Raw genomic sequence first — 20,196 nt, forward strand, 5'->3', positions numbered from 1 at the left:
AGGCAAATAGGTTAAGTAACTTTCCCAGAATCACACAGTTAACAAGCATCTGAAACTGGATTTGAACTAAGGTCCCCATCTAGCACTCTACGTTTTATTTCTTGTTGTCTTTTGGCTATGAATTATCTTGGACCTGGTAGATAAGTGGAATCACCTCTTATTGTAAATGCTATAGCCTGAAGGGATTCTGGGTCGAAACAAATTGGGTCCCATGGCCCCTGATGTATCTTTCAACGCTGAGATTCTGAGAAATTTATGCTGTTCTGTGAAAGTCAGAATTTGAAGGTCAGAGCCTTTAGAAATAAACGCATTAATACTGCTTTGAGCTCCTCAGATTATATAAGGGCAAAATGTGATCCAAATGCAGATTTTTGTAACAATGATGATCTGGGTTTGTCGGCAGCAGATTTAAATAAAGGAAAAATTAACACCCACGGAAAAAAATTAGACTAGCAGCAAAGAAGAGTTTCATGTTAACCCCTTTGAGACTGAGCCTACTTGGGATGTGTCCCATTGGTCTTGTCCCAGTGTTATGTGAGCATTCCTTCTTTGTGGGATCCCTGTTATTAGGAGGAGAGGCATCCCAGAGCCATCTGCTCTCTCCCTAATAAGAAAGTCAATAAGATGAGCAGATTTCACTCTTAATACTGATAAAAATGTGTCTCTTCTATATGCCCAGGGAACCACAGAGGATGTTGTTTTTATGAGCTAATCAGGATCTGAAGAAGGAAGAGTGGCCAAGAACGAAAAACTCTAGACCTGGACCTCAGCAGGCTTCTAACTGCTGACCTTTCTTCCATTCTCTTCCATTGCTGAGAAGAATTGGTTGGCTTTCTCTAGTCAACATTCTCAGTGCAGACAAAAAGTGAGAAATCTTCAAAATGTCCCAGGTAAGAAGAATAAATAACGAGAATAATTATGTAGGAAAATATACTTGACAGCCATCTTTGTTTTTTTGGAACCAGTGAGGTGGGAGGGCTATTTGGGAATTAAGGAGGGAATTTAGGTTTCAGTGAATGAACAAAGACATAATTGAATAAGTAAATAACTTTGATCTTTACCTCTTCTATTTTAGCAACCAAGGGGGCCATTCTCTTAAGTCAGGAGTTCTTAACCCAGCTGTCCATGGATAGATTTTAGGGGGGTTGTCAACTTGGGGAAAAATGAAATCTTTATTTTCCTAAACCTCTAACTGAAATTGAACATGTCTCCATTATTTGTAAGCATGATTCTGAAAAGAGACCCACGGGCTTCACCAGAGCGCCAAAGAGTCCACAATACCAACAAGGTTAAGAACAGAAACCCTTACTCTTAAGTGCAAACCCTACTTGGTATCCATAGGGAAAAGGTGGTGCAATCTCAGGATAGCTTCTAGGCACTCAGTCAGAGCCTAAGATAGAGCAGGATGGGGGATAGTCTGTCTTAGACTTTCTATGGATAGAGTCAGTATCACTCTGTTATTTTGTTTATCTACGCAAATATTTATATGGAGTCTTCTCTCTCTTAGAATATAGGTTCCTTGAGGCCAGGGATGGTTGAATTTCTGTCTTTTTATCTCCAGTTTCTGGGGCCTGGCACACAGTAGGTTCTTAGGAAGCACTGATTGCTTCATTACTTCTACCAAAGACTCAACTTGGCCCCTTTGAATGGTTCCTTTCTCAGTTTTGTCTAATTTCTTCATTTTCTGACCTCCTCTCCCATGTTCTCCCTTCCTTTCTTTATTGAAGGAAGTGAGGGAGAGAGAAAAGAAGGAACATGGAAGGAGATAAGATTAAAGGAAATTATTTTCTCACCTTGACTCCCTCCCGTGAGCCATATTAAAAGCAGAAATTTTGGTGGGGTTTTTTTTTTCTTATTCCAGCCAGCGGGGAAGGGTCATTCGTTTGCTTCTCCCAAGTCAAAACAATACTCGAGGGACTACAGTGGAAACCAAGACATAATAGAAAAAGAAAACCAGAAGATGGCTGAAGCGCAATTACGGACACTCCAGCAACAGTTCAGGAGAATGGTGGAGCAACGGAAGTCTTTTAGTGCTAAGTCTCAGCAGCAGATAATGAGCCAGTGGTAAGTTCGTTTGGGATTTTGTGACCAACAAAGGCCAATAAGATGTGGCCCTAAGATCATGATCCTGAAGGAATCAGGGACATTGAGTCTGGAAAAGAGATTTGAAGGGGGAATGATAACCAGAGTTGGAGTTAGGGTGAGACAGCTGGGCCTTGGCTCCAGGGCAACAAAGTGAAGGGGGGACATTGCAACTAAACTTAGTGCTCCAAGTGTGCTCCCTTCTGATCAAGCTCCCTCCTTCTCCCAAGCAGTAGGTTTACTCAAATCTCTGTTTTTCTCTCATGGGGGTCTTTCCTTTATTTCTCTTACAAGTGGATTTGTCCTAGAAGTTGAATCTATTTGTATTCAGAACAATGGGAAAAACACCCTTCTGGATTTAAAGACCTTTTCTCTGAGACTCTTCATCATGGAATGACAGAATGCAAGAACTGCTTTTTGAAATTTTGATAAGTTGTCTTCCATACAAAAGGGAGGTTTAATCTTACTGTTCTTGTCCCTAGAGTGCAGACCTCAGGGTTAGGGGTAGGGGCAATTAGAACTGTGAAGTCAGAATATGCTCTCTAGCCTCAGAATGAGAGCTGTCCAAGGTGGAGTATTTCTTTGGGAGGGAACAGGTCTTCAAGCAGAGGCAGATGAATATTTGCCAGGCAATGGATTCTTGTTCAGGTCTGAGTTGGACTAGATGCCTGCTGACATCCTTTCCTACTCTGAAATTCAGTGATAATCTTCAGAATCTGGACTCTACATGGTCAGACTCCTATTGGGATAGAAAGGAAACTGATAACTGGAATGCCTTTTTTGGTATGAAAAATCAGTAGCAAATGGAGTTTGTAGGTATGGGATTTAAGAGCTGGAAGGGAGGGGAAAGCTTGTTGGACCCAACTCCATTTTACACATAAGGAAATTGTTAGCCAGAAAGGTGAAGATACCCAGGCAGAAATAAATAGCAGTGTTTGCTCATGTTCCAATAACGTTTGAAAAGGTAACGTGACTTGTCCACAAGCACATAGTTAATCACTGAGTTAGGACTCAAATCTAGATTTTCTGCCCCGAAAAATCAAGCTAGATCCCCTGGATATGTTTAAATAAAAAGAGGAAAAAACCGTTCAGATTAGTGCCTGAGGTTCTGGGTAGTCTAGGTATTCTGAGGAATTCTCTGTCACAGCAAAATTTGAAGAATGAATGACACTAATACATACAGCCAATTCTCAATTACCCAGTGGGCAGGGGTTATCCAGCTGGTGAATTACCCAGCTTTGAAATGTTTCCCTGGCCCCCCTTCTTTCATTTCAATCCAATAGGCATTTATGAAGCTCCAGTATTATGCCAAGCACATTGCTTTGGTTGTTCATTTGTGGGACCTTTTGTGATACCATTTGGAGTTTTCTTGGGAAAAATTACTGGAGTGGTTTACCATTTTCTTTTCCAGCTCATTTTACAGATGAGGAAACTGAGGCAAACAATGTGAAATGAGTTACCCAGGGTCCTACAGTTACTAAATGCCAGAGGCTAGATCTGAATTCAGGTCTTCCTGACTCCAGCCCCAGCATTCTATCTACTGGTCTACCAAGTTGCCCTGGATTTCATTGTATTTGTATTGCCTTTTTATTTATTTGCTGTTCCTCAAACTTCGCCTCTGGTTCTACGCATTTTCACTGACTATCGTCCATATCTGGAATTCTCTTTCTCTTTCCTCTCCCTCTCTTGGTTACTCTGGCTTCCTTCAGGTCCTAATTTAAATCACACCGTGTACAGGAAGCCATTCCTAACCCCAATGCCTTCTCTATGGGATAATCTCCAATTTATTATATATCTTGCATATTGTCTCCCCCATTAAACTGCAAGTCTATAGCAAAAGACTATATTTTGCCTTTCTTTGTGTCCCCAGCATTTAGCATTGGGCTTGGCACATAGTAGGTGCCTAATAAGTGCTTGTCAACCTGACTTTACTATCCATTTGCATCTCCCAAAAGAGTGCATGTGGGTGAGGAGGAGAGAGAGATTAGTTAGGGAAGAAAATGGCATATAAACAATTTGGTAATTTAGTAGTCGAAGTTGATGACAGGTGGTAGTTGACATGCAGTTTTTGCCTATAGGTTTATAAATTTAATCTAAAGCCCAAATTGAAGTTTTTGTGTATGTGAGAAAGAGGCTAAGCTGTGTAACGTCATTAGAACGATATCTGGCATATAGTAGGTGGCCCAGTGGATAGAGATTTGGACCTAGAGTCTGAAAGACTCCTCTTCATATCAAATCTGTCCTCACTTATTAGCTGCCTGACCCTGGGTAACCTGTTTGCCTCAGTCTTCTCATCTGTAAAATGAGCTGGAGAAACAAATGGCAAAATCGCTCTAATATCTTTGCCAAGAAAACTCCAAATGGGGTCATGAAGAGTTGGACATCATTGAAAACACCTGCATTCAATAGGCACTTAATAAATGCTTATTGACTTGACATAGAGGAAAGATTTGGAATCAGAGGACAGCATCAAATCCTGTCTCTCTTGCTTGTTACCTATGTGATTTTAATCTCTACTCCTTTATATCTTCACAATCGGCACCATGTTTGGAATCAAATGGCTGGCTTTGGATTCTGACTCTGATGACCATTTCCAGGGTGATAGGGAAGTGATTGTCTATAAAATGAGAAGACTTTATCTTTATCTTTAAAGTTCCTTCATAATTTATGATGAAAGGTGCTATTCATCTTCAGAAAAAAAAAAAAAAACTGGTGGAGCCTGAATGCAGATTGAAGATAAACAATCTTTTTTTTTTTTTTAATCTTTATTTTTTATTTTTTTTTCTCTTTGTTTTGGGTTTTTTTTTTTTTTTCACAGCATGACTTACAGGGAAACATATTTTGCATGACTACACATGTATAACATGCTTGCCTTCTCAATGAGAGGGGAAGGGATCAAGGGAGAAATTTGCAGCTCAAAATTTGGGGAAAAATCATCTTAAAATTATTTTTACATGTTATTGAGGGAAAATAAAATATTAAATAAAAAGGTAAATAAAGTGCCTTCCTGCTGTAAGGATCTGTGGATCGGGGCTAGCCACAAACCTATGATTTTGCTGATATTTGCAATTTCTGAATGAAGAATCTTCCTCCATCAATGCAGGTCAGTCCCTCCCCTGAGACTTGGAACCTTAGATCCAAGAAGTGAGAAGTGAGATACTTCTCTCACAGTCCGTGTTGTGTCAGAGACAATATGGGAACCCCTGCCTTCCTAGTTTTGAGGATAGGTAGTTAACCATTGTGCCATTATTGTCCCTAAGGCTATGATAAACAAATAGCCAATGTAGCCAAGACGGAGCACATAATGCTTGATTTTGTTTTGTTGATTTTATTTTTGTTTTGTTTTGTTACAGTAAAGAGATAAATGTCTTGCAAGAGGAGCAAGATGAGATCACTCTGCTTTTGAATCTTGTAAGATCACCCAAGAACTTGAAGCTGGATGATAAAAATTATACTGAACTCAAATTTTTGCTACAAACCAAGGACGAATATGATGCTTTAATCAAGGCAATGAAATCCCTATTAGGAGAACTGGATGAGAAGGTGCAGTCTTTTTCTTAACAGCTAATCAGGACCTATTAATAGGGATGGGACTATGGGGGAGCAGGGGAGGCAGGGGAAGAAAGAAACCGAGGATGACTTGGGGAAAGACCCATTTCCAGAACTATGACCAGAAGAGGGCAAAAGATATTTTGGTAAAAAATTTGAAATGTGTAACATCTAGTTAACAAGAACAGTTAGTTAAAACAGAAAACTACAAGAGCTATAGAGGACAATTGTATACATCTCATTTCAACTCCCCATTCCTTCCTCTTAACCAAGGGCATAGTTTTTGGTGATTATCTTGGGTACAAAAATTTTAAGGTCAAAGACTGTCTTATTTGGTGATTATCTTGGGTACAAAAACTTTAAGGTCAAAGATTAGCATAGTGCTTGACACACAGAAAGACTTCAGTTCTGGTTTATTGATTAATTACAGAGAAAAGGGTACTGTCAGAACATCTGGCCTAGAATCCTGTGATTTATTCCCTGTGTGACCTTGGTCACATTTCACCTGTCCTAGGTCCTAATTCTCTTCTCTCAGATGAAGGGGGTGGGCAGAATGGAACAGTGGCAACAGTCCTAGATTTGGAGTTGATAAACCTGGGTTCAAATCCTGATTTGACTACTTACTGGAGTCAGCTTGGTACAGTAGAGAAAACCTTAGTTCAGGAGCCAGAATATCTGGGATTAAATTCCTCCTTTGGTGCTTACTTCCCAGGGGAAGACATTTAATTTCCCTGAGCCTTATAGTTTCCTCATTTGTAAGTTGAAGATGACTTATATAGCCACTGAGGTCCTATCCTGATCTAAATCTATGAACTTGGGAGGCTCCCTTTCTCTTTCCAGACTTCCAATTCTTTGTCCACAAAATGATGGCCGTGAACTAGGTGCCCTCTAGCCTGAAATCCTTGTGAAAGCTCCTGGAGTCTTCTCCATCCAAGAAGAATACAGAAGGCACTACATAAATGCTAGCTAATTTTGTTGAGAATCTTTGATTTAGTCTCAATCTTTCAATCTTGTGGTTGACTGTGGACCTCCATTTTTCAGAATGTATATTTGCCCATATTTCCCTTGGCACTGAAGCTGGGTTCTCCAACTTGTGTGGAGTGACATGGAGGCATTTCCTCTGCGAAGTGACCACTGGATGATAGAATGGATAGAACACGATCCTTAACTCAGGAACTAGCTGTTTTTATTTTTCAGTCATGTCTGATTTTTTAGTCATGTCTGCTTGGGGTTTTCTTGGCAAATATTACTGGAGTGGTTTGCTATTTCCTTCTCCAGCTCATTTTACAGATGAGAAAATTGAGGCAAACAGGGTTAAGTGACTTGCCCAGGATCACATAGCTAGTGAGTGTCTGAGACCAACTTTGAAATCATGATGATGTAGGTCAGGAAAACCTGAATTCAAAATCTGACTTCAGATACTTAATAACTGTAAGGGCAAGTTAGATAATCTCTGACTGCTTCAATTTCATCATCTGCAAAATGGGGATAATAATAGGATCTACCTTCCAGACTTATTGTGAGGATTCAATGAGATTATAATAGCAAAGCACTTAGCACAGTGCTTGGTGCATAGTAAGTGCTATATAAATGTTAGTTATTATTTTTATTTTCTTATAGGAGAAATAATAAGCTGGATATAGGGAACCATAGCTGGCTCAGGGAAGGAAAAAAAAGCCCTCTCTCTTTGCTGCAGTCTTTGCCAACATCCCTCATTGGCTGACAGTGTAATTATTCAGAGTATCCCAAGAGCAGTGCACAAGGATCGAGCTGCCCTAGGGGATAAACTTCAGAATTTAATCACAGGAGTCTTCAGAAAAATTGATGAGTCTGCAGTTTTCCTGGCTGAGGAACCTGGGCTCGAAGAGTCTGATTAGAAACAGTATGAAATGCTGCTGTTTCCTTCTTAGTCAAAGATGCTGCAAGCTGGAGACCCCTTTGGGGATGGGCCAAGGACAGAACAGAGGAGATGATAGAGCTACAGAGAAAAATGAAGACTGTTTTATATAATCACAAAATCTGGAAACAAACTTGGCAGCCATCTAGCCCCTCCCTTCCCCCATTTTACAGATGGGGAAACCGAGTCAGGGATGTTGACTGACTTGCCCAGGGTTCCATAGCTAGTTATGTTAAAGGTGAGATTTAACTTCAACTCTCTGATTGCAAATCTAGGCCCAATTCCCCTGTACCACATATATCTGTTTCTAGTGGTTGTTAACCAAGGTTTAAAACCTTGTTTTAAAAGATTTTTTTAAACTTTATTTCAATTGCATTTTTTTTTACTTTTTATAATCTTAAGTATTTTCTCTTATTCATTTAAAAACATAATTTTGAGAAGGATTCACTAGGCTGACAAAGGGTTAAGTTGAGTCGGCTAGGTGATGCCATAATGCCCAGAGCTCTGGACTTGGAGTCAGGAGGACTTGAATTCAAATCCAACCTCAGACATTTAACACTTGCTATCTATGTGACCCTAGGCAAGTCACTTAACCCCAATTGCTTCCTCAAAATAATAACAACAACAACAACAACAATAACATCTGTCTCTCAGGATTGTTGTGAATCTCAAATGAGATAATATTTATAAAGGGCTTAATATACATATATAACATAATATAATATAAAATAAAGGGCTCATTGACTGGCATATAGTAGGCACTATATAAATGCTAATTATTTTTATTAAGAACCTCTGATTTAGTCCAACTCTTTCATTTACATATGAGGAAACTGAGACTGAGGGAGTCTTCATTCCTAAGTACCTGTCCAAGGTCCCACAAGCAGTAAGTGTAGGTGATAGGATTTGACTGGAAGCTTTTTGACTCCAGAGTCAGTGGGTTCTCTAAAACCACATATAAACATTATCTATGTTTTATTGTATTTTGATTTTGTTAAATATTTCTCAGTCACATTTTAATCTGATTCCGATTTATGGGCCCAAGGCCACCATGTTGGAACGCTTCTCTTGGAGTAAAAAGAAGACTGGGCTGGGAGCCAGGAACCTGGATTGAAATCCTAGCTCTAAATTTCACTAGCTGTGTGACCATAAGCAAATCATTATACTTCTCTGTAGACTATAAAATGGAACCAATGATATTTGCCGCATTTGCTGTTCCAATATGGAGAAGGAAATACTTCATAAATTTCAAGCACTCTGTGAGTTCCTAGCATGGCCATGGGGCAAGCTTCATTACTGGAGAGAGTCTAAATGAGGAAGTTAGGAGAATTACTTCATCCTCCAGAGTATTGGCCCCTGACCCCAAGATCTGGCTGATAGCCTCCTTCCCTTAGAGAGAGGGGCAGGGTCACAGGTTAATGGAACATTCATATTCTTATAGCATTTTACAGCTTAAAAGTGATTTTAATAGCTAACATTTATACAATCCTTTAAGCTTTATAGACTGTTTTCACACATGCTAACTCAGTTGATTCTTAAAACAGCCCCTGTCAGGTAGGTGCTATTGTTATCCTAGTTTTACAGATGAGGAAACTGAGAGTGAGAAAATTTAAGTGACTTGCCCAAATAGCTACAAAATATCTGAGGTCAGATTTGAATTCTGGTCTTTCTGTTTCCAAATTTTATGCTCTATTTGCTACAACCACCTCCCTGCCTAATCACAATAACATTGTGAGATGGATAAGATTCTAGATTGATAGCTACAGGACACTGGAAAGATATCACTGTGTTGTATCTCCTCATTTCACAGATGAAAAAACTGAGACCCATAAAGGTGAAGCAACATAGTATCTGAAGCACAATTTGAACCCATGTTTTTCTGTTTCTAAGACCCATCTATGATATTATGATTCCTTGAGTAGAGATGGAACTTTTCCAAGATGTTTGCTTGTAGGAATGTTCTTGATAACTTTCTTGTCCGCATAACTCATTTTAATCATGGGAATTTGAAGTATCAGACATTCATAGCCCAATATTGAAAAATATTTCTCAGTCACATTTTAATCTGGTTCAGATTTATGGGCCAAGGTTGCCATGTTGGACGTTTATTTTGAAGGGGGAAAAATATTGGGGTGAGAGCCAGGAGCCCTGGGTTGAAATCCTAGCTTCCTGGGACCACATGATCCCTCTCAGGTAAACTTTCCTTATGCTGCATTCAGGAATCATCCAATTTATCCAATCTCCCTGGGCCATCTTTCCTTCCCTTTCCACAAAGCCCTCAATCCTAAATCCCTTATTACAATGCATAGGCAATCCCTCCTTATCACAGCTTATGATGCCTCATCTATCATTTTTGGAAGCAAGCTTCCCCCTTTCTCCTTGGGATTCCAGTTTCTCTTTTTAAATTAATGATAGTTATAACTCCCCATTATCCTCTTTTTTTTTTTTTTCTTTTTCCTCCCTCCTTTTCCCAGATCATCCCATTTAAGTAGCAATCAATCCTTAGGAGATCACTATATTTTCTTTCCAAGTCAGTGTTAGAAAGAAAATGGAAGAAAAGTTCTTTTAATTTCTCAAAAATCACCAGATATATGATCAAGTTTTATACCTTAAACTGAAGGTCAAATTAAAATAGAATTATACATAAGGGTCTTTGCAGGCCACATATTGACTTATAAAACCACATATTAACATTATTTATGATCTATTGTCTATTTATTTGGTTAAATAGTACCTAATTACGTTTTAATCTAATTTTTACCCCTACTCTGGAGAGTTGCTTTCTGATACCCCCCTACTCACCAGCTTAACACTTTGGCTACTATCATAGGAGGAAATCTTTTGAATATAATTGAAACGTTATGCTAAGAGGTTTGTCCAGAGGTGAAATGGGCCAGAACAGTAAAGAATTCATACTAAATATCTCATAAATGTAGTCTCTTCCTATCTTACCTTCCATGGGGATTCTTCTAACTCTTTTCTTTTGTTCTCAAGTCCAGAATACCATCCCTAAGCCCTACAACCAAAGCACATAACTTCCAACTTCACTAAGCGAATATCTGCTTTCTGCTTTGGTGGAATGTGTCCCCCCTAATTCTACTCTTCTGTTCAAAACTTGAACCGAATGGAAAGATCTCTGATTCGGAGTTTAAGGACCTGAGTTTGAAAAAACCTCTACTTAACAATTGTGTGACTCTGAAATAATTTCTTCCCATCTTCATTTTTCTCATCAGGAAGTTGAGGAATTGGAACACATGACCTTGAACATTCCTTCTAGCACAAAAAAAAACTTAGCTTAGACCCAGTATTTCTGACCTACATGAATTTTATTAAATAATGTTGAATTGAGTTGGTATGGGAATGCTATAGAGGAGACTCTTATTCAGTCACCAGTTGGACCTGGTGGTCCCTTTCAACTCTGTGATTCCATGACTCACACAGGACCCTCTATCTCCAGGCTCCTGGACTTTTTCTCTGACCAGAGTGCTCTCCCTCTTTATTTCTATCTCTTGGCTTCCTTTAAGTCCCAACTAAACTCCTACCTTCTTCCAAAAACTCTTTTCTGATCACTTTAAAAAAAAAGGTAATTAGGATTTGCTCAGGGTCACACCTAGTTAGTGACTGAGATTGGATTTGAACTCTGGTTCTCCTGACTCCAGAGCCCATGGTCAACTTGCTTGCCCCTCTTGATCACTATTATCTATCTATCTATCTATCTATCTATCTATCTATCTATCTATCTATCTATCTGTCTATCTGTCTATCCATTCATTCATTCATCTATTTGTCTATCTTTTTATTTGTTTGTTCATTTATTTATTTTATTTTGGTCACTCTTAAAGACAGTTCTTCCCCACTAAAATTCCTTCCTTTACCTTGCATACATATATACATAAAAGAACAAAAATATGCAAATCATACATATTCGTATATATATATATTTGCATATCTTTGTTCTCTGTTTCTTGTACATAGCTGTTGGCATGTTATGCCCCTATTAGAATGCAAGCTTCTCGAGTTCAGGGTCTGTTTTTTCCTTTCCCTGTGTCCCCAGCACTTAGCGTGTAACCTGGCTTGTAGTAAGGGCTTCAGAGGTGCTTGCTGGTGGACTGCTTGCAGCTACAGAAGAGGTTATAGGCACAGGCAAGGCCATTTTATTTGCAATTGGGTGTACCTATCCAGAATGAGGCTTTTAATCATGTCTACATGTGGAAAATAAGGGCTGGTTTCAAAGCAAGATTGATTAACTAAGCTTGTAGCACAGGATTCAATCTGGGAGGGGAAGACTCTCGAGGTTTCTGACCCAAACATAAACAATTGCTATTTACAATAATTCTGATGTAGGCTTAATCTGGGACCACTTTTGGCCAATCTATGCGAGCCAGAGGGACTTGGGTTTAAATCACCAGATTAATTTTTTTTTTTAGATAGGTAAAAAGGTCATTCTCTTTCTCATTTCTTACCTAACTTTAATCATTGGATGGGCACTGCCTCAGTGAAATTGAAACTTGTTAAAGAGCTTAGTTTTAAAAGACTATTGTATCCAGGGCCATCTCCAGTCATCCTGATCTATATCTGGCCACTGGACACTATATCTGGCTCTGGAGGGGAAAGTGAGGCAGGTGATCTCCCTCTCCCCCCACTTAAATTTAATTCACTTGCATGTCATAGCATCCCTCCCTGATGTCCCAGTCTTCTTCAAGAACTAAAGACAAAGAACAGCAACAACAAGAATAACAATAACAGAGAATTATTAGGAGTCCACATGTTGAATATTCACATTTGTGATTCACACAAAACAAGGACAGCAATTAAGAGTTACATGTGAGGAGATGTTCAGAAAGTGTTGCTGAGTCAGGAATATTGAGAGCAGCACCAGAATTGTTTACTACAGACTGGTCTTTGTTTCCCCTATTGGTTTTGAGTGGCTACTATTCGTTTGTTGAATAGATTCAAAGGTGCATCCCACTTCTAGGAACATTTTTGGCACTGACTGTGAATGAGCTAGTTTGTACCTGCAAGTCACCAGATATCTACACAACACAAAAATAAAATTCCGAGTTGCATAGGTTTTCCATTTTAATAGTCACTTTGGAGAATTCAGAAGCTAATTCCCCTTTCTACTGATGGCAGCCTTGGGGGATTCTGGCTTGAATTCCACTCCTACACTGTTTCTTTTTTTTCTTTTTGTGTTTGTCATACAGAATAAATCAAAAAAGGCAAAAGTGAGTTTAAATTTCTTTTATTTTCTCCCATAGCTCATAGATAAAGGACTGGATTTGGAAGACCTAAGTTCCAGTCCTCTGTCTGATATTTATTCCATGAGCTTCAGCAAATTACTTCTTTGAGTCTTAGTTCCCCCACCTGGAATAAAGGAGGGTATACCTTCCAGGTTTGTTGTAAGACTCAACTGACATCTGTAAGGGACTTTGCAAACTTTAAAGCACGATAGAAATTTGAGTTTGATGAAATAAAATGCATTTAGTAGAGGTCAGTAAGTGCTAATGATACTAATTGCTAAGAATACAAGCACAAAATCCTGTCCTCAAGGAACTAAAAAGTTGTGTACCAGAAAAGTATGCTTTGGTCTGGGAAGTGATCAGCATGGTGATGTGCATCCGAGTACCCCCTATCACCAGGAAGGTTGAATCTGGTCAATTTCTTGATTTTGTGTCCACGTTAGATCTAATACCAATGATATCCTTGGAGGGTGGGGGAAGATGATGTTAGGCTGCTTAAGGATAAGCACACTGCCAACTACACCCAGAGAGGGATTGTGGGAACCGAGTGTGGATCGTAAAATAGCAATTCACTTTTTGTTGTTGTTGCTTGCGTTATGTTTTCTAACTCATCTTTTTCCTTTTTGATCTGATTTTTCTTGTGCAGCAAGATAATTGTATAAATATGTATACATATATTGGATTTAATATATATTTTAACATGTGTAACATATATTGGAATACTTGCCATCTAGGGGAGAGGGAAAGAGGGGAAGGAGGGGAAAATGTGCAACAGAAGGTTTTGCAAGGGTCAAATGTTGAAAAATTATCCATGCGTATATTTTGAAAATACAAAAGCTTTAATAAAAAAGAATAAGCAGACTGAATGCCATCCCTGCCCTCCAAATGGAGTAGTTCAAAACTCTCTTGTCAATTAATCAGCAGTGGGATCTGGTTTATAAATTTCTGCTACATTTTCAGACTGAGTGAGTTGGGGAGACTTAGCCTCAGAAAAATTGGGGAGGAGGAATCTAATGGTAAATGGAACCATAGGGGAATAGACTGACATGCCTTTTATTGGAACAATGATCGAATTGATTTCATAATGGTTCCAGAATGGGAAGATGGAGGGGGCAGCATTAAGTCAAAGCAAAAGGATGTGAGATGGCAGATCTGGATATAGTAGGTAGCTCAGCTTCCCTCTCTCTCTTACCCCCATAACAAATATCAGGACATTACAGCAGGAAGTCCAAGGATACAAAGGCTAAATCTTCTAGCTTCAATGGATTGAGAGTTCACTTTAGAATTAGGAAGACCTAGACACAAGTTATTTTGGCACCCTGTGGCTATAGCCAAAGAATAGGCTTATTATTGATGAGAAGTATAATGCTAATAGCTGGTATTTATATAGTGCTTTAGGTTTAAAAAAACTCTTTCTTTAAAAATATTAACTCATCTGATTTTCATAACTCTGGAAAGTGCGTACTGTTATTACTGTCATTTTATAAACGAGAAAAGTAAGACAGAGGTTAAATGACTTGATCAGAATCACATAGCTAGTAAGTATCTGAGACTGGAATTGAATTCAGGTTTTCCCTTCAACACTTCTAGCACTCTATACACTCTGCCATCTAGCTGCCTTTTGGGAGCATTTCATTCTTTATCCTGCTTTCTCTCAATCTCTCTGTCTCTCTGTCTCTGTCTCTCTTTCTCTCTCTTTCCCGCTCTCCTTCCCTCCCTCTCTCTCCATTTATCTCTCCATGGTCTATCTAGCTATCCATTTGCCCATTGATCAGCCTACTTACTTATTATCTCTCCCCATCCATCCATCCATCCATCCACTCATCCATTTATCATCTATCTACCCATCTGCCTATATATTAATTTATTTATCATCTATTCATTCATCCATCTCTAAATCATTGATCATGTATCTATCCAGTATCTATCAAATCTATCCATCCATTATCTATGTAGCTAGCCATTTGCCTACCTTCCAGTCTATCAACTTATCTATCATTTATCTATCTGTCTGCTGTCTGTCTATCTATCTATCTACCTATCTACCTATCTATCCATACATTCATCTATCAGTCTCCTTTGGGGAACTTTGGGGGACAGAACTAACAAACTCTTTGGGTATCTTGTTTCTTATTTCTTTATTAACCTTCTCCCCTAACCGATTCCTGGTGCTTATAGTCATGTGTTTTCAGCAGATTGAAATAATCTTATATTTTGCATTTTCACTAACAAACAAAAGGTTTTTCTTCACATAAATTGAAAGAAGGAAGTTGGATATTTTAAAAGTTATTTAGCTTGAAGAATAAAATTCGAGTTCCTACCTAGCATTCCAGATCCTCCAGGATCTTGGAATAATCAGTATTTCTGACTGCACACTTTTCCCCACATTTCCCATATACCTTTATGGCTTGGTCTTTTCTGCCTCAGTACTTTTGTTCTCTTTACCTGGAATATTTTTTCCTCCAAGATTCTTAACCTGTGGTTCTTGAAACTTTAAAAAAATTGATGGCACAATGGGCTTCTTTTGTATCCCTATATATTTTATGTTATGAATTTAAAAATATGATTCTGAGAATGATTCACAAAGTTGCCAAAGGATCTAAACCCCTAAATGTTTAAGGCTAAGTGATCTATAAACTCCTTTCTAGCCCTCATCTTCTAGAAAAACCATAGTGGTCAACTCAGGATTTCCATTTGATGTTACAATTCCATAGATATGTGCTTAATCATAGAAGAATAGATTCAGGGTCTCCATCTTCCTTAGGTTGTCTGAAAGCATGAATAGTGTGCTAGGCTAGAAATATAACTAAGATGGGGAAACTGACACTCATGGGGTGCTGACAATCTTTATACTCCTTCAGCAAAGTAGATATGCTTCAGTTTAGCATCTTACCAGCAGGAATAATTAGTTAAAATTATAGACTTCCAGGTATATCATTTCCTTTAGGTCCTTTCCCTTGCAGTGCTATGGGTTTTCTATTTTCTTCCCCCCAGAAATGAATTTATCTTCAAGAGTTGATTTGACCCTAAGGGCATTTTGTAAAGCTTACTCTGAAGTGAAAAAACACTAGTTACAATTTTCTGCCTGGAATTATTGTTCCGTGTGGATTTGTCTTTGAAGCCCTTTTCCCCTTCTTTTGTCTTCTCTGCCTCATTCCCAGGCCATCAGTAACCCTGAACTCCAGAGTTTACAACCACATCCTTTCCCAGGGACTCAGAAGTCAGAAGGGATCTCAGCCAATCTAGTTCAACAAAGTATACCTGCTTAAGTATTCTCACCAACGTATCCATCCAGCCTTCAGAAGCTTAGAGACATAACTTAGAGAGGACCTCACAAACCATCTCACTTACCCACCCATCATTTTACAAATGAGGAAACTGAGTCCCAGGGAGGAGAAGCCCAATTTCACACAAGCATTATGTAGCAAAGTTGAGATTCCAAAACTAGTCTTCTGACTACTTCCCACTGTACCGAGCTACCTCTTAAAAAATGATTTAAAGGCTGCCTCTCACAGGAGAATCCACTTCCTCCCCAGAAGGCCCATTTTACTGTGGGATAGTCATCCTTATTAGCAAGCTCTCCTTTCTGTTGAGCCTAAATATGCCTTTGTACAACCCCTACTTATTCATTGTGCTTCTGTCCTCTGGGATCAAGTAGAGCTACTTGGATTCCTCTTCCAAATGTCAGCCTTTCAAATGCTTCAGGATGGTGTCCACGTACATTACTCCCATCCAAATTATCTCTTCTCTCCACTAAACATTGTCATTTCCTTCATTTGATTCATGTAAAAACTCAGAGCTCTTCACCATGATTTTTGGAGGCCTTAAGTGCTTAGTACATAGTAGGGGCTTAAAAATGCATAAGTGAACTTGACCATTTTGGTAACCCTCTTCTGAATGCTTTCTGGATAATTCATGGGAGCCCCAGACCTCTGTCTTAGAGACCTTATGTGTTTGGATGTTTTTTTTTTTTTTCTGTTCATAATAAAAATTTTCATTTCAAGATATGTCCCTTTTCTTTAAGAGATCACTAAGGGGTACAGTGGATAGGGTGCTGGGCCAGGAATCAGGAAGACCTGATTTCAAATTCTACCTCAGATACTTATTAGCTGGGGCAGATAATTGGTGCAGTGGATGGAGTACCAGCCCTGAAGTCAGGAGGACCTGAGTTCAAATGTGACCTCAGACCCTTAAAACTTTCTGGCTGTGTGACCCTGAGCAAGTTACTTAACCAGAAAAAAAAATAAAAAATAAAGATACATAGAACTGTATGACTCTCAAATCACTTAACCATGGTTTGTCTTAATCCACTGGAGAAAAATATGGCAATATGGCAAACCCCTCCACTGTTTTTACCAACGGGCAATATGATCCACCAAAAGATTTGAACACGATGGAACTGACCAACAATATTCCAGGCACTATGCAAAGCCCTGGAGATACAAAAAAACCATAGTCTCTGCCCTCATGGAGCTTACAGTCTCATGGGGGAGACAATACACAAACAAATATCTAGAAAGCAAGTGATATACAATATAAATAGGAAATAATTAACAGAGGGAAGGCACTATGGAGAAGTCTTTCTGGAGAAGGTGGGATTTTAGTTGGAAGCCGAAGAGGTCAGTAGTCAGAATGTAAAACCAGAGAAACTGAGGCAAGATAGAGATGAGAAATTTTTAAATATTTTATTAGGAGGAGAGTTTGGACTGGCCAAGCCATCTTAGCCAGCCGGCTAGATCAGACTCTTGTCTCAAAGCATCCAGCAATGAGGGAGGGATTCCAGAGACTCTTACAGGGCTCTAGCCATCAAGGAAACATAGGCAAGGTAGTAGAGCACTGGTGGATGGTACTTTCCAGGAAAGGACCATAAATTCAGTTCTGACAGGTTGGGGGTAAAGAGGAAAGATCATAAATTCTGGTAAGTTGGGAAGAAGCTAGAGACAGGACATCTGGACCAGGAGATGGAGGGGGGAGGTGCCATCTAGGTATTTGAGATAAGCCATCTGGAGTTTTATGACTCTTTGGAATGCTAGTGGCCAGGGCTCCCAGTCCTAATTATCTCAGTCCTAATGGCCAAGAAGGAGAGTTGTCACCAGGGAGACTGAGGCAGAATAATTCAGGAAACCGAGGCAGAACAATTTAGGGAAACCGAGGCAGGGAAACTGAAGCATAACATGAATTGAGGAAGGAGAGAGTTCTTGTAATGGGGTTCAACCAGAGAGAATGCTTGGAGTCTAGAATTAGAGTCTTATTAGTGAAATAGCCAGAGGTTGGTCACAGAATAGAAGAGTACATGGTAGGGAATAAAGTGTGAGAAAGCTGGAAAGGTAGGAGAGGGCGGGTTATAAAAGCTTTGAATTTGCTCCTGGAGGTGATAGGGAGCCACAGAAGTTTATTGAGGAAGGGAATGGTACGATCAGACTTGTATTTTAGGAAAAATCATATCGGGGCTAAATGGAGAATGGACAGGAGTGGGGAGAGACTTGAGGCAAATACAGCAGCTATTGCAGTAATGCAGGTATGAGGGGATAAAGCTGTACACTAGGATGGGAGAGGACAGTGTTAGAGGAGGGATGTGGCAAAGTAGAAATAGGTTTGTCTTAACAATAACTGTTTTTTACAATGCTGTTATCACTGTATAAATTGTTCTCCTGATTTGCTCATTTTATTCTTCAACGTACATATGTTCCCCAAATTGTTCATTTTTTAAGTAATATTGACGTTAAACCAGTTCTGCTGTAACACTTGTTTTGAAAATGAGAATTTGTTCCAATGCAACATAATTCCAAACTTCAAGTTTGCTCATGAGCAATTTCTTATTCAAGAAACAATGAGAACACAGAAAATAGCACAATTTGACAGCAATTCACAAGCTGTTTCCCTTCTGAAGCCCACTTCCACAAACTTTAGGTCTTTGTCAAGATAAAACACCATTTTTACCCTATGTCATCTGGTGCCATGAGGATTGTGGGCAGAGGAGGGCTGGACTGTATCACATTTCTTTTCACCATGGCTTTTGCCCTAAGACTCAGAGCTGTGGCCTTCCAACTCTGAGAAACTTTTCCAGCTCAGCCCTTCTGAGAATCTAAGAGCAGCAGCCAAGGCCACAGATGCAGCCATTAGTTTCTGCTAAATTACTGTATTTATTGACCAGTAAACATATATAAAACTACAACTATTTTAATTAGGTTCCAATCTTTTTTTTTTTTTTAAGTGTTACCAGCTAAATTTTGGAGCATTGTGTTTCTACTTCCATTTCTCCCCCCTAGACTCTGTGGTTTTTATTAACTAATATTGTCTCATGTTGTATTTTTGGGGAATGTATATGTCATGTTATAGCAGAACTTACCATAGTTTATATTGTTCTCAGGTTCAGTTTATTCAATATGTGTGTATTCCCATGTATTTTTGTCTTTTTAAAAAATCATTTCCAGGGGCAGCGAGGTGGTGCAGTGGATAGAGCACCAGCTCTGAAGTCAGGAGGACCTGAGTTCAAATTTGACCTCAGACACTTCCTAGCTGTGTGACCCTGGGAAGTCTTAATCCCAATTGCCTCAGCAAAAAAAAACAAAAACAAAAACAAAACATCCCCTTCACCATTTTTTAATAACAATCACATTCATTTAGGATAATCTATTTAGCTATTCCTCAAATGTTAGATTCCCTTTAGTTTCCAGTGTGTTGCTACCACAAAAAGAACTGCTATAAATATTTTTACACTTACATGACCTAGACCTAGCAGTAATAGAATTTATTCAAAACATATTCCCAATTTAGCAACTTTTTGTGTAGAAATCTGACTTACTTTCACAATGGTTATACCCATTCCCAGGTCCACCAGCAGTGCAGCAAAGTGCCTAATTTTCCACAGCCTCTCCAACATTTGTCATCTTTGCCAGTCTGTTGAGTGTGAGGTAGAATTTCTGAATTGCTTTAACTCGTGTTTTTTTAATTATTAGAGATTTGGAGCAGTTTTTCCCATTTCTAAAGATAGCCTTGTTTTTGTCCCTTAAAAATTGTCTTTTCATACCCTTACATATTATCAATTGGGGATCAGCTTTTATTCTAATAAATTTGAATCAATTTCATATATATGCATATGTTTGTATTCATACATATGTGTATATGTATATGAATAAAATAAGGCATTTATTAGAAAAACTAGCGGCAAGATTTTTTCCAGTTGTTTTCCTTTTGATCATGGTTTTATTTGAATTTTATACACAAAATCTTGCTACTTTTGTGTAATAAAAATTATCTACTTTATCTTCTCTGATCCTCTCTATCCCTTGTCTGGAGAGATCCGAGAGGTCATTTTTTCCATGTTTCTCTAATTTTTTTTTATGATGTGATCCTTTGTATCTGGGTCACACATCCATTTGGAGCTTATCTTGGTATACAGTGTGACGTGTTGGTCTAAATTTATTT

At 38.8% G+C, this 20,196-nt stretch overlaps 1 protein-coding gene across 1 annotated transcript in view; it reads left to right on the forward strand.

Annotated features, from left to right (window-relative positions):
- The first annotated feature begins 701 nt into the window (after window positions 1-701).
- The window catches only part of CCDC63 (coiled-coil domain containing 63), a 46,145-nt gene continuing 26,650 nt past the window's right edge, over window positions 702-20,196 (forward strand). The window contains exons 1-3 of the mRNA XM_051969906.1: window positions 702-890; window positions 1,862-2,064; window positions 5,436-5,625. Coding sequence (XP_051825866.1) covers window positions 882-890; window positions 1,862-2,064; window positions 5,436-5,625 — 402 coding nt within the window. The 5' untranslated portion in view covers window positions 702-881. The remainder of the gene's footprint in view (window positions 891-1,861; window positions 2,065-5,435; window positions 5,626-20,196) is intronic.

This window comes from Antechinus flavipes, chromosome 1 (genome assembly GCF_016432865.1).
Source record: "Antechinus flavipes isolate AdamAnt ecotype Samford, QLD, Australia chromosome 1, AdamAnt_v2, whole genome shotgun sequence".
In the NCBI taxonomy this organism is placed as follows: domain Eukaryota; kingdom Metazoa; phylum Chordata; class Mammalia; order Dasyuromorphia; family Dasyuridae; genus Antechinus; species Antechinus flavipes.